Source organism: Diadema setosum, chromosome 5, assembly GCF_964275005.1.
Source record: "Diadema setosum chromosome 5, eeDiaSeto1, whole genome shotgun sequence".
NCBI lineage: Eukaryota > Metazoa > Echinodermata > Echinoidea > Diadematoida > Diadematidae > Diadema > Diadema setosum.
In genome coordinates, this window is record NC_092689.1 from 45,290,483 (window position 1) to 45,305,951 (window position 15,469).

At 37.3% G+C, this 15,469-nt stretch overlaps 1 protein-coding gene across 1 annotated transcript; it reads right to left on the minus strand.

Annotated features, from left to right (window-relative positions):
* Positions 1–2,547: 2,547 nt before the first annotated feature.
* Positions 2,548–9,230, minus strand: LOC140228367 (monocarboxylate transporter 7-like). Its single transcript, XM_072308592.1, has 4 exons — positions 9,050–9,230; positions 7,506–7,646; positions 5,617–6,543; positions 2,548–2,744 (listed from the first exon to the last, which is right to left on the minus strand). The coding sequence occupies exons 1-4, from the start codon at positions 9,228–9,230 to the stop codon at positions 2,611–2,613; spliced, it is 1,383 nt and encodes a 460-aa protein (XP_072164693.1). The 3' UTR covers positions 2,548–2,610.
* Between the last annotated feature and the right edge of the window lie 6,239 nt (positions 9,231–15,469).

Genomic DNA, 15,469 nt, shown 5'->3' on the forward strand with positions numbered 1-15,469 from the left:
ATTTGTTATTTAGCAGCATTCTATTTAGAGTGTGTTGGACTTCCAGGGCATCATAAAAAAACAACAAAAACCCAGACTTGTTTGTTCGTTTGTTTTTCAATTCAAATCAAATCAATTCGAGTTTATTGTTCATTTTGTTTGCATGAATACACATTCAATCGGTACATACATAGAATGCATACAGACAGAACAAACATTAGATCTATACATAGAGATGATAGACATATAAGAAATATGCATAAGTTTGGCAATAATATCAATAGGGCCTATCTATTTTGGAAATATGTACAAAACATCAGAGGTAATATTTATCTGTATAGGCCTATATGCCTATATGCCTATATGAGTCAACATCGCGTTGCATGTATAAGAGCCTAATGCATGGACGGCGCCACGTTTTCAAAAGTGGGATGGGGGTGGGCCAGGGGGGGGGGGGGGAGGCACTTTCGGATTTCATGAGCTAAACAAGGAAAAAAAAAATCTTCGACGCATCTTTCACATTCCACTTCCGGGGAAAAAAAGGAAAAAAAAAGAAAAAAAGTGTGCGTGTGTGTGTGTGTGTGTGGGGGGGGGGGGGGGGGGGCAAAGTGGTGACACCCTATGTATTCCTATGTATACTGGTGTAAAAAAAAAAAAAAAGAGTATGTGTGTGTGTGTGGGGGGGAGGGATCCCCCTTGCCCCAATGTCATTGTGTGTGCACGATTTGGTCCACCATCACTCATACGGTACAACATAGGCCTATATGATTGACCCTGCCTATATATTTACGAAAGTTTTACACATTTCTGTTTGCTTGTTTCAATATACAATTTGAAGTTTGATATTCCTGATACAATGACCGGAAGTAATATCAAAATATTCTACATTGCAATAGGAACTAGGCCCCATGTTGACAAACCTACATAGCTCGTGGTTCATATACATGATTCATATACGAGCTCGTGGGTGCGCACTCCCATTATACCCCGATATACATTCTACACACACAGAAACACACACACACACACACACACACACACACACACACATTGTATAGCTATATATATATATATATATATATATATATATATATATATATATATATAAGGTATATTGCAGACTTTTATTAAGCCTATTATAGTGCAGAGATTAAAAATCACCAGTAAAAAGAGTTACGGTTTTACATTTCACAACACACTTTGAAGTGTAATTCTCATTGTAAATGACATGCCATTTTCTAAAATTAGAGTGAGCTCATCCCATGAACTGGAACTGTTCAGAACCGAGAGCACAACATGAATTTACAGCACAGTAAATCGATTTTGAAGTAGAATTCAACTTGAACTGTATTATAAAGCAGTATATGATTGAGCGACGGAGGAATTCAAAAAACATACATGCACACACCACAGCATGCACGATGTTGCTATCTTACACTGATGACATCATGCAGTTACTTCATCTTGTTTTTATTTTTGTTCAGCTATATCAGGGCCTAATCGATATATACATACAGATTGTTCCACTGTATTATTCTGCCACACAGGCAAGCAAGGTATAGGTATACTGACGGTATGGTATTGTAAAGGGTATTACTTCCTTCTTCTCGTTTTTGTCCTTTGCAAGATGGACACATTATTTATATGGTATACCCTGTGAAAACGTCAATGTCTCCACGTGTCTTACTTCAGAGTCATTGTTGGCACAGTTATATTGTTACACAGCAAAAAGTCCGGTGTTAAATATGAAACACCGAGCTGGTGTTAATTTTCCGGTGCTCATTCATGGTGTTAGATTAACACCTGCGGGTGTCATTTCAAAATTTAAAATTGTTTTTGAATAGTTTCTTAGTTACTGCACTTCGTGTTAATTTTGAACTTCAACAAGACGATAAAGAATTTTCCGATAAAGTACTTGATTTTTGGAAAAATCTGTAAATACATTTACACCACAGTAACACCAGTTGGTGTGGTCCCCTATTGAAGCTGGACGGGTGTTATACCATTGAAATCAACACCACCAATATCAAATCAACACCATGCGGTGTCATTATTGAACTAACTCTAGCGCAGTGTCAAAAATATCACCAGCCACAGTGTCAAATTAACACCACGAAGTGCCAGGCAAACACTTTTTAACACCGTCACAATACATGTTCTACACCTGTGGGTGTGGTCCTCTATTGAAGTTTGATCGGTGTTAGATTTAACACCCATGGTGTTAAATCTAACACCGATGTTTTTACAGTGTATTGTAAGTCTTCAACGTGTATGTTCAGTTTGCATGAAATCACTTACACAGTGCCCCATCACTGTAACCAATGGATTCGAATAGTTTATTTTATAGCTCTGTATTAGGTCTTCATCAGTGGTCCAAATGACAATGGCAATGACATTTGATACGCCCAGCAACAGATCAGTCCAAACGATAGAGCCATTGTGTATAGTCACATATCAAGACAAAACAACTCCGACATAAGTGGTTCACGTACCTACAATAAATTCATTTATTTCCATGTTTCAATTGCATAGGCCCAAACAGCAATCGAGCCCTAACCTGTAGCACCTCAGAATTTAAAGACCTTCTCGACACGCCATGTACAATGACATCGTCTTTTGTCCAGTCGTAATCTACTCTCCTGCAGCTGTGCTATCCTTCCGTCGGATGCAGAGATAAATGGAACTTAGGATAACAATCACAGCAGTCATACTTCCGAGTAGCATGAAGACCGTCTCAAACGACTGCATGACTTCATAGAGATATCCTGAGGTAAAGACGAAAGAGGATACGGTAAAAACATTACTGTAGTTGTCGCACACCTATAGGGGTTAGGGATCATTAAAAGGAGTGTTGATATTCTCTCCTACTCATAAGGCGTGCAGCTTTGATATAATTCGGAAATCATCCGAGAACGAATACCATGAGTTTTTCTCATGGTCATGTGCTACTGTATATACCATTACTGATATTACGACGAACTTTTTTCTTCTCAATAACACTTAGAAACCCCCCCCCAAAAAAAAAACAACAAAAAAAAACAAAAACAAAAACAAAACCCAAACCAATAGAACCAACCTCCAATCAGTACAAACTGGTAAAACATAATTTTACTATATTCATACTATGACGGGGGAGCAGTGATTTGATGAAGATATCAAATGCAACTTTTAATAATAATGATAATAATAATAGTAATGATAATAATAATAATAATAATAATAATAATCAGTTCTTAGAACGCATAATACCATAAGATAGTCTCTATGCGTGTACAAAATTGGATGAAAACAAATTCTATCACATATTTCTCTATTCAAATATGTAATAAACAATTATCAAAAAGGTGAGTTTTTAACACAGATTTGAATTTATCAAAATCTGTAATGCATCTAATACTGAGAGGGAGATTATGCCATAATGAGGGTGCCATTTTTCCAAAAGCCCTATCACCAAATGTCTTAGATTTGACACTTATTTCAGAGAGTAGATTTTTTGATTTTGAGCGCAGATTACGACCAGGATGATATGGCTTCATGAGTTCACTGAGGTGTGCAGGGGCATTTCCATGAAAACATTTGAATACAAGGGTCAAAATCTTAAACCTGATACGAGCTCGTATGGGCAACCATGAACACTACGAAGAATGGGAGTTATATGATCAAATTTCCTTTTGCGTGTTACAAGCCTTGCGGCTGAATTTTGTATCCGTTGGAGTCCTTTCAGCTGAGCGTTTGGAACTCCAATGAGCAAAACATTTTTATTATCCAAATGACTAAAAATAAACGCATGAACCAATTTTTCTACTTTATCGTGTCTCAATTTTCCAATTCTTTGTAGACCTATGGCTGCAGATTTGCATATGTTATTGATGTGAGTTTTCATACTAAGATCATCTTGGATAATGACACCAAGGTCACGTGCCTTAGAAATTGGCAGCACAGGAATATCGCAAACATTGACGGAGAAAGTTGTTGAGGACTTGTTACGAGATCATATGCACAACTTCAGTTTTCTCAAGATTCAATAATATTTCAAACCATTTTGCAGAGACCATTCTTGAATTTTACATAAGCATGATTCAATCTGACCAACTGCTACATCAGAATTGGTGCTTTTTGGCAATGAAAGATAAATCTGAGTATCAGCAGCATAATGATCATGTCACACTTGTCAGTTATATCCTCTACGGGAGCTGTGTACATTATGAAACACAGTGGTCCTAAGACAGAACCCTGATGAACCCCTTGTCTGAGAACATAAGGGGAAGATGCAGTACCATTAATTGACACACTCTGCGTTCGGTTGCTAAAATAAGACTGAAACCAATCAAATGCAGGTACCAACAATAATTCCATAAGTCGATGTTCTATTTTTCCTGATCATCAAATTGTAATGGAGTTGTTTGTCAGCATAATAATAGGCATTATTGTTTCAACACTGTTTACCAACATGGTGATGACATTCCGTTGACAAGCTTTAAATTGTCTCTTGAAAAATGTAATATCACAAATATCGCCTGACGTGAGCATCAATAAATTCCTGTCATTCTTGATTATTTTTTCTAACTTATTTTCAGATTTTTGTACATCTATTTTCTTCTTACCATTCAAACTGATGATGGTTTTAGCAGTATATCGGTCGAGTAGAACAAACATACAAAATTTGCATATTATAATCACAATCCCAGACACCATATAATGTTCAAGATTTTGATATTCACGAATCGATAACACAGAAAAATCTGACTCTTTAAAGGGAATAAAACAGAAAAATAATGGATTCATTGAATACAAAAAATGTTAGAACACAGCAATGACTCTTGAAGAGAATTGGACTAAATTTAATTTGTTATCAGGTTAATGAAAAGAACACATTATTTCGTCTCGTTTACTCGTTACTGACATGTTGAGGGTAATGTCCCGTGCCTTATGCAGTGTTATGGAAGAGGTGAACCACACGAGCTCGTTCATCATGCTAAAGAAAACTGAAATTACGTTGAATTATCTGTTTTTTATAATCGTTGCCCTACTGTGACATTACGAATTGTTGTAGCCTTCTAAACCAGCGATGGCGGTACCGAAAAGTTACAAATTCGTAACCTTTAAACGGATTGTCTAAATTCTCTCGAACTTCACTGATGTGTTAATATTTCAGCATTCACACAATTTACACAAAGTTGTAGGCCTAATGATCGCGTGTCTTTTCCATTTAATGATTGGAAATTGCGTCAGCAATTTTGTAGGAACGAACACACCACTCGGACATTTTATATCCAAACAAAATACCCCGAGATTGATTGACACGGTCATCGGATTACATGGAACTAATGGTCTTTTGATGGAAATGTTTGAGCCTTCTTCCGTATTTTCTTTTTGTTTACTTCGAAGTAATTTGCGGAAATGTTACATGTGAACATAAAATCTCTCTATACTTTTGAAGACATGTTTGACACTTTGTGTGTGTGTATGTGTGTGTGTGTGTGTGCGTGTGTGCAGTGTGTGTGTGTGTGGGGGGGGGGGGAGATATATCAGTGCCAATGATTTCAGCAATTATCTTTGTGTAGCACCAGTACTGTTTAACAATAAGTTGAACGAAGTTTACTGAGAATGTGTATAGATGTGTTTCATCAATCTTACCTACAGTCGCACCAGTTGCAGCAGATATTAGTCCTGTTCCAAAGAAAGAAATGGCAATGATCCCTGGGAAGTTATCAGGTCCCACAAGGATGCCCATCGCTCCGTGGTAAGATGCAGTGGATCCCTGTAATCCCAAACCAACAACGACTGAACAACACATTGCATAAAGGAATGACTTGCTGACGGGGTAGAAGAAAAAACCGACTGTAGCAATGGTATTGGAAACGACATACAACTGTGGACTCCATCCTGGTTTTAAATGTAGAAGAATTGCCAACAAAATTCTTGCAATAACACCTCCACCCGCACTTGCAACGGTAAGATAAGGGGCTAAGGTGGGGTCAATCCCAATGCTTAGACCGTAGGACACCAAAAAGATGATATGACCAATGTAAACACAGTCCATTAAAAGTTGACAAGGAAAGAAGAAACATGCGAACAATCTTTCATTCTTGATGGCGTCAATGGCGAAGAGCTCAAGGAAAAAGCGACAAACACATTCCATAACAGATCCGGGAAAATGACGACATGACCGTTCGGTATGTTCGCTACAGGGGATATCATTGGGAGTTTCATTGCTCTTGCAGTAATCAGTTATACTGTCTTGGTCTTCATTCTTCGTTGACTCTTCAGGTTCATACGATCGTACGGCCATATAATCAGCGTCACAACTTTGCACCCTTGCCGTTCCTCTCCGGTACCTCATCGTTCCACCAACAGCAATAAGGTTGCAAGTAAGCGCGCCAAGCACGACGAAAGTTCCATGTAAACCATAGGCTTCGTATAGTTCTTTGGTCAACATTGGCAACGCCGCAGTTCCTATCACAGTCCCCATAACGGAAAGTGTGTTTGCGGAACCATAATGGTCACCAAAATGATCTTTTAATACGACATAGGCAGTCTGAAATAGCATCCCAAATCCGAGACCTGAAAGACATGAATGATGTATGGGTGGTGAAAAAAGTGCAATTCCGATTTTTGTTTATACCATAATATTATGAAATATGAAATTCGGTATTAGTTGCAATGTGCTACGTATCAGCCTACAATGCAATATACATCGTCCTGATAGTTTTTGTCCATGTGTAAACATAACTTCAACAACATTAACAGGAACCAAACGTACCCCATCCCTGACGACTTCATGGTAACGTTTAGTGTCATGTTTTCAACAAGAAAAGGGGAAAAAAAAAGAAATGAAAATTCTCCAAGGCAAATGCAGAATATAGCAAATGTTTACCCCTACAGAAAACTTATACATTAACAATATTCACATATCGATAGTGTTTCATTATTTTGTTAACAGAATTCAATTACATCATGTCATAGTGGTCATATACGTGTTACTCATGGATATAATCATGTGCTGAGGTGAGGATTTAACCTTATATAGCTTTCTTGATATACTGCATGAGTGCACCTACATCATGGCACGAGATTACAAAATCATCATGGATTGTACTTGAATGACATCCATATTCAGCTCTATACCAGATGATGACTTTACTACACAGATCGAGCAATAGAATACAGACCAGACCATATCAAGGTATGTCAATATTGGCAATAGAAATGTATCTCATTGTAAGCGTATTACCTAGGCGCTTAGCTCATTGATGATAATGATAATGATAATGATAATGATAATGATAATGATAATGGTAATAATAATAATGATAATAATAATAATAGTAATAATAATAATGATAATAATAATGAAATTATATGGCGCATTTTCTATAAAGTACACAACCAAATGTTTTTTTTAAATGATCGAATTATTTCTGGAACGGGTGATTCTTTAAAGATATTTTGAAAACTTCGAGGAATTGCGAGCTGCAGAGAGTTTGAGGTTAGTTGAATCCAGTTTGGGATATGATATTACCTACCTGCAAAAGCGAATAATGCTCCGATATGTAATGGTGTCTGCGCAAAATACATGAGACAGATCGCCCCGCCAGCTAAAATGCCCCCTGTAAGTGAGGTGGGTTGTGGGCCTAACCTCTGATTCAACATCTGTGCAAAGGGACCTGAAAGCAAAGCGATAATCATTGAATAGTAAAGAATGACGATAAAAGTTGCAAAAGTTGAACTGAAAGAGCGAACTGAAATGGAGACTTCCATCTAAGAACTGCGATTTCATCCCTTAGTAAATAATAGTTTTAGTTGAGAGCTTGTGTTTCGTTCAACCTTTTGAATCTTGAAACGTTAAGTTTCTCATATAGGCAGTTCAATACGCAAGGTGTTCTGTCTGCATGGCCTTCATCTGGATCAACATAACACAGCATGAGATTAAACCTTGGCTCATTAGACTGAGCTGTATTCAATTCTGAAACAGGTATCTACGACTGTAGGTCAAACACGTTATTGAGCCATATATGCGATAAAGGGTAGTCAACTGACCTTTGCATCTTACGACAGAGTTTCCTTCCTTGGATGGTCAATGAACAGTGGAATTTGGAAGGTTGTTTTCATAGTTTGCTCACTTTTTTGAGGGAAACAGAAACCCCCCAGATGGACATTATTAATGTCGATTGTCTTTTAAACATTATCTTATTCATATACTTCATATACATGAAGAGAAGATGTGCAAATGTAATACTCGAGTTTTGTTTTTATTAAGCATTTCTCAATTAAAGCTGCATGTTCATTTAAAGATGACTCACTGTGTTCACTGGAAGCGACTGGATCATAATTCCTCTTCGAAATAATGTGTTCATATCTTAAACATGTACACTGCCACCTATTGATATCATATTGTCAGACTATACTATACTTCTGAATGAATTTACCCTTGGGCCCGAATTCACGAAGGTGGTACAAATGAAACCATGGTTTAAACCATGGACAAAAACCATGGAGCACCAAGTGTCGCATGGAATATTTCGTTACGAAATCAGTCATTTCGTCGATGAAATGATTATTTTGTAACAAAATGACAGCATTTTGTAACTAAATAAACATTTCGTCCACGAAATGATAATTTCGTTAATGAAACGGTCATTTTGTCGACGAAATGACCAATTTCGTAATGAAATATTCCGTGCTACACTTGGCGCTCCATGTTTTTGTCCATGGTTTAAACCATGGTTTTATTTGTACCACCTTCGTGAATTCGGGCCTATGAGTCTACGAGTTGAAAAACATGCTTCCATCATTTCAACTAATCGACAAATTGCCCTATATTGACGTTATATATCCTATTTACGTCAATGCAGAGTAATTTGTCTATCGGTTGCAATGCAAACATCTAGACGGAAGAATTTCATGAATATGAATGCTTCCACCAAGTTAGAGAAAATTGAATCCAATAACACTGTTCAATAAAGTAGAAAATACCAGAAGATCATTAGACAGCTTTGCTGCTCTCATGAATGCATGATCGGGGCCCCCGGTAGCTTTCGAAGAAGCGACATTTGATGGAAACACTCACTCAGGAGAAAGGTAGCTGTGAACTGCACAGTAGCAATCAACCCCACAACAGTGTACGATGCCTGAAGCTGAATGGCCAGTGCTGGTAACAGAATGCCGTACGACTTGAGTAGCCCTTGACTGAAGAAAGAAATGCCGCCTTTTCCCAGTAGCACAACGAATCGCCATTTCTCCTTCTCCATTTTTCCATCCGTCTTCTTGCTCACTATATACTGGAAGGTTTTCCTACGTATTAAAAGGGAAAATGGAAAGAGCCCCTCATGCACCCGTCTAATTTTGCTATGCTAACAACTCAACATTACCCTTCCCTTGTTTACTTATGCGCGGATGCATGCATGCACACATACTATTATTTGGCAAATGGTGTGGCCAGCGTAACTAGTACACATCCGTGCATCGCGGTATAGGAATATAACAATGGTATATACAGTATACTACAGTGTATATAGCGTTGCGGGGGGTACATAAGTAACTCCTCACGGAAAAAAAGTATCCACTTATATTAAGTCGTCTGACTTTCTATTAAAATAAAAAACAGATGGTGTATAGGCCCTATAGCTACAAAGGCTAAGCAGAGATATTGCCTGTGTTTAAAAGAAACGGCAGATAAGCACTTCGATGCTCGAGTCAGCTTCGTTCCTTTATTATGGTGAAGAAACGCAAATTTCTATACGTTAATAGTGAAAATGACTGAAAAGGAATGTATTTTTACAGTACTGTCTGCACTGTCGTCTCATCTAGCCGATATAACTGAGAAAGTTGTTTCCTGCTCGAGTTTTTAACAGAATTTTGGCTGTACGGCATCGTCTTCTAAGCACAAAAATGTTCATGTATGGAAATCATATACTTGTTGTAGGCTACTTACCTAATAACCCGTTCGTCCAGCAATTCTCCGAACACCTTCTATGTTTCCAAAAGAGATTCTTTATGCAGGTCGACGGAGAACGGACAGGTTGGTAATCCAACTGTGCGAAAGCAGTCAAGCGGTATGTAAAAGCCTACCCCTTTTACAGCAAAACAAGCGCAGACCGAGTCGGAGAAGAGGCAAATGATACTGTGATACACGCAATTTTGATAAAGAGAGGAGAAGATATTGAGAGAAGAAACTCTAAATTCTTATGGGCAGCATAAGACCAATTCACGTGAATTTAGGCCACTATATGTGCAGGCACTCCTGTCCACATTCTGGGAACCAGGCCAACCACGTTTCCGTATCAGTTGACGCCAAGGGAACCTGGTAATTATCTACCCTTGATAAAAATGAAAAAAAAAAAAAAATAACCGCACACACTATACACGTGAACCTCGAAGACAGCGTAAATGTACCAGGGACAAGGAAACCTGTGAAGCATGTTTGCATTGCGCCCCGGTGTTTCATGACCGTTATTGACCGTGGACGGTCTTAAACAATAGACGTTGATGGTGCAACAATTCCCCAAAGCGTTTTCATCAACCAATAACCTTTTTAGTCGGCCTTCTGTAATACCCGAGTGTTCAGAGGGAGGAATTGTAGGATGTAGCGAATGAGCACAGCAAAACAAAATGAATTCGGGCCACGACAACTTCTTGTTTCATAAAGCTATCACGTTACATACGCAAGAAAGAATATTGTTTCGTTGAACCAAGGAGGTTTTATACATGGAGTTCCAACTGGCTGTAATTATTCAAACAGTTGTCAGATTTCTATTGATGTACAAAAGAATTCCACAGGTGCACTTGTGCCTTTGAAGATCGATGTTCCAAGCCGCCGTCTTGCTGAGCAATCTGCAGATTCATTTCGAACGTTATCATAATGTTGGCCATATTTTGCTTATTTATTTATTTATTAAATGAAATTAAATTTTCACTTAATGATAAAGCATGTAATACAAAAGTCAATTCCGTTCAGAAAATTGCGCAAAAGTGCAAATCAGAGCTGTATTATGTGAAAATGTTTAAAACTGTACCATCCTGGAAAGCTGGTTTTATCACTTTTCGACTGAATTAGCCCAAATGAAACTAATATGTAATAATCTTCAAGTATAATTCTTTATTGATAGATATATCAGAATAGTGCCCGCGTATGTCCAATCAAGGAGGTTCTAGAGAATGGAGTCACAACCGTCTTATTTCCTTTGCTAGATGTTCGAAGCCGCCGCTCAAAAATATTTGAAGCATGTGGCAAACTGGATCTGTCGCTCAGATAGGAAGACAATTGACTCGTGTCTCATTGCATAATCACCAGCCACTTTCAAAGGAAGATATGTCTTTGTGATAGTAATTACTTTTCGCTATCCCTTCTTATAAAAGGTAGATGGTACAGACACGAGGATGCGCGAATAGAAATTGAGCAAAAATGCTGAAATAAAGATGAAAATTACTCGACTGGGCATACCCGGGCACTAATCTGATATACCGTTTGTATCTATCAATAAAGAATTGTACTTGAGGATTATTCCATATCAGTTTCATTTGTGGAAATTAAGCGGAAAAGTGATAAAAGCAGCTTTCCAGGATGGCACAGTTTTAAACATTTTCAAATACAGCTCTGATTTACACTTTTGCGCAAATTTCTGGACGGAATTGACTTTTGTTTTACATGCTTTATCATTACGTAAAATTTCATTTCATTTAATAGATAGATAAGCAAAATATGGCCAACATTATGATAACGTTCAAAATGAATCTTCAGATTGCTCAGCAAGAGGGCGGCTTGGAACATCGATCATCAAAGGCACAAGTGCACCTGTGGAATTCTTTTGTACATCAATAGAAATCTGACAACTGTTTGAATAATTGCAGCCAGTTGGAACTCCAATGTATTAAACCTCCTTGGTCCAATCGAGTAATTTTCATCTTCATTTCAGCATTTTTTCCTCAATTTCTGTTCGCGCATTCTCGTGTCTGTACTACCTACCTTTTATAAGAAGGGATAGCGTAAAGTAATTACCATCACAAAGACATATCTTCTTTTGAAAGTGACTGGTGATTATGCAATATGAGACACGAGTCAATTGTCTTCGTATCGGCGCGGCAGATCCTGTTTGGCACATGCTTCAAATATATTTGAGCGGCGGCTTCGAACATAGATCAAAGGGAATAACTCTGATGTTACTCCATCTCTTCAACCTCCTTGGTTGAAACATTAAACGTAGACATCATTCAGTGTAAGAGTAGAAAGTAAACTCATTAACTATACTGGTGATTTCAAAATAGTAATTTTCCGCCATGGAGATGCATTTAGCCCAATATTGTCGATATCCTCAACTGGGAACTTCAATTATTCCTGCAATATATAGACTATTCTTCAATCTTAATGGCATTCATAATTTGTTTGTTTGTTTTTCTCTGCTGTAGGAACTACTTACATTCCCTCCTAAAACATAAATGGCAATACGGGTGTGTCTCACAACGAGTACATAAGCTAAATACCCTTATTCCCCCCCCCCCCAATCACAGTCCCCTATACACCAAACAAACTGCCAAAATACCTGCTTTACAATTCAATTTGGTGAATACTAATGTAACCATAATCGCAGTATAAGAAAGAATATAAAAAAAATCTATTTCCATAAATTAAGCGTTCTCAGCGATGTCAAGAGATGAACAGCAAGATACATACGCACAGTTTTACCACTGGAGCAACAACCCCCAAAAAGCAAACTTTGATCCTTCCACAATACATTCTATTTGAATAGTATGTAAACGTGTCATTCCCTCATGCCTTTTAAGATATGTTCATGTACACATTACTTGCAAATATTAATTTTCAGTGAGAGATGAGGTGAAAACTGACACACGTGAATCATTCTGAAAGGAGGACTTAAATATTTTGTCCCACATAATTTTTGCATGGCAATGAAAGGCAGTTTTAACTGGACATGTTACGGGAAGATTTTGATAGGAGAAAACGCTTTTACAGAACGGATATTGTGTCAATTTCAGATTGCAGTGTTGTGCTATCATAATAAAGACCTTTTTTTTTTTAAAGATATGGGAATGCTTCATTGAAAGAATGATAAATACTATCAATGTAAGCTTTCAATTATGTAGGAGCCTATATAGCACTATTATGACCAGAGATGCTGCGAAACGTGTTTGATCGTGGTTTCTAGCTGTAACCTTCTGAATCTGGGGGAGAGGCGCCGAACCTCCACGGTTATGGTAGTTTGGGCAGATCTCTATCAAAACCGAGGAGTTTCGGCGGCTCTTCCCCAGAGCAATAAATTAAAAAGACTGAAAAGGCTAGACTGCGATTCCACGAAGTGTTGGACAATACAAACATTTCCAATATATACAAACATAAAATAATGATATAAAAAAGACATAGATGGATTAAACCTCGATCACCTTTCACATCGGTTAAAGGGACAGTATATAGTATTGGTAAAGGTGGAAATTCAGGTTTTCACTTTTTCTGTGATATTTAGAAGCCACTTGATAAAATGTTATGAAGCCTACAACTCTAAGAGCAATTCGAAATTTATTTGATGAAAATCGGTTTTGAAATGGCTGAAATATCCAAAAATACAGAGTAAACCAAAAGGGTCCTAATCAAAGGTGGGTCTCACTTTTTATTAGGATTGCTTTCTTTTTTTTTTTTGATATCTCGGCCATTCCAAAACCAATTTTCCACAAATAAACTTTGAACTCCTCTTAGAGTTTTATGCTCTTATATATTTCTTATGATGTTTCTCATTAGTTCAAAAAATCATCATGAAATACGTTGGAAACCTCAAATCCAGTCTCTATGGAAACTGTACTATTGTACTCTGGATTGTTAAGTTCTCGACCGATCGCCCACAGTGTGTTCGTTACCGATTCGTTACATCTTCGGTGTAGATTTTTCATGAAACTTAATTCCTTAGTCCTCCTCAAACTGATGTGTAAACAATATTGAATATCAATACGGAGTTTGAAATACCACATAAAGATAATCATATATGATGACGACGCCATAATCATGTGAGGGTAGAAAAATAGGCAGCGCCGGTCGAATGATAGAATGTGCTCTAGAAAATGTTTGATTTTGTTCGACTTCGACCACGCTGTTGCCATTTTTTTTTCTGTTAACAGTAGATTCCCTTAGCTATTTGGTATATTCAAATGACCTATTAAAAGCTGACTTATAAGTGGTCTTAATATTCAGTGACTCTGTCCAGCTTAAATCAATTGTATATATGGCAATATGTTGTATTAGTGTTTGTAAGCTGAGTGATAGAGCATTACTTTTTAGTCCAATGAAGACATAAAACAGTCAATAGATATAACAAGTCGTCCTGCACGGATGTCAGAAGAATTGAAACACTTCTTTCGTACTTGTAATATTCCATCGCAGGATTTTATTTTCATATAATTTCCGAAGTGACGGGATGTACGTAAACTCGTGACAAAATGTTGAAAGAAAGACAAATCATGCACACCCGCCCTGGAAACGAATGAATGCATAGCTGTATAAGATATATTATGATTAATATCAAATATTTCAAAAAAAATATTCTTTTTTTGAAAATATCTGATATTAATAAAACCCAAACTGTTTGTTTTATGTATTTGCTTAGAAATAATACATTGCCATGATCTTTTGATTTTGACTTTGTAAAGAACAATGAGGTAAATATAGATATTGTACAAGACAGGCGGAAGATTATAGATTACCCAATTTCAAGTAGATTTTTCACGATCCGCAAGAAGATATTTCGGCCCTAAGATGTGGAATAGTCTTCCGGACGATATTAGGCAGTGCGTTTCTCTGTCTTCATTGAAGCGAAAACATAAAGAATATATTGTCAAATTATATAACATACACATGCATTAGTGCCTTCTAGTTTACCAAACTGATCGATAGCGACCTTCTATCTATACAATGCCATTGCCATGAAATGAATGTTTATAAGCACGCCCTTTCTTACTTAATTGCTTCGCTCTTCAATAAAGGAAAAAGTCATTTTGTTATTTCTTTTCTTACCAAATCTTCTGTCAAATGCACAACCTCTTACACCATCCGCGTGCAGCGCCTTAGTATAATGATACATTATAAACAAAATCACGTTTTCGTTGTTGGTATGGATTTTCCTACTGTTTGTCCCGTCCACCAAATAATTCAGCACCCTGGAAATGTCTGCATAACAATCGGTTTCTTGATCATCAAGAAATTGTTTGCCACGATTTTTTTTTTTCGATGATATTCACCTAGATTCTTTTGGCATGTCTCCCGGTTCTCTCATAAAAATGGCAAAATGATAAATACGACCTATTAATGTTATGAGTTTTAATACGATATTGTTATTTTTTTTCTTAAGCTCTATATATTAATATAGCTCTTTTGCTGCTGTCCAAACATATGGAAAACGCGCACGATTCTCAAGAACAGCTTAAAGACCTCCTTCTATGCTCGACACGCCATAGTGATCACGCACTCTTGTGGTCCACATAATGTAGT

What these genes read in the sequence shown, in the direction of transcription:
- LOC140228367 (XM_072308592.1), bottom strand. Translation starts at nt 9,230, where the DNA reads ATGGAGAAGGAGAAATGGCGATTCGTTGTGCTACTGGGAAAAGGCGGC. An exon ending in CACAGCTACCTTTCTCCTGA is followed by an intron (nt 7,647 to 9,049) that starts GTGAGTGTTTCC and finishes CTTTGCTTTCAG; the next exon opens with GTCCCTTTGCACAGATGTTG. An exon ending in TGCAACTGGTGCGACTGTAG is followed by an intron (nt 2,745 to 5,616) that starts GTAAGATTGATG and finishes TCTTTACCTCAG; the next exon opens with GATATCTCTATGAAGTCATG.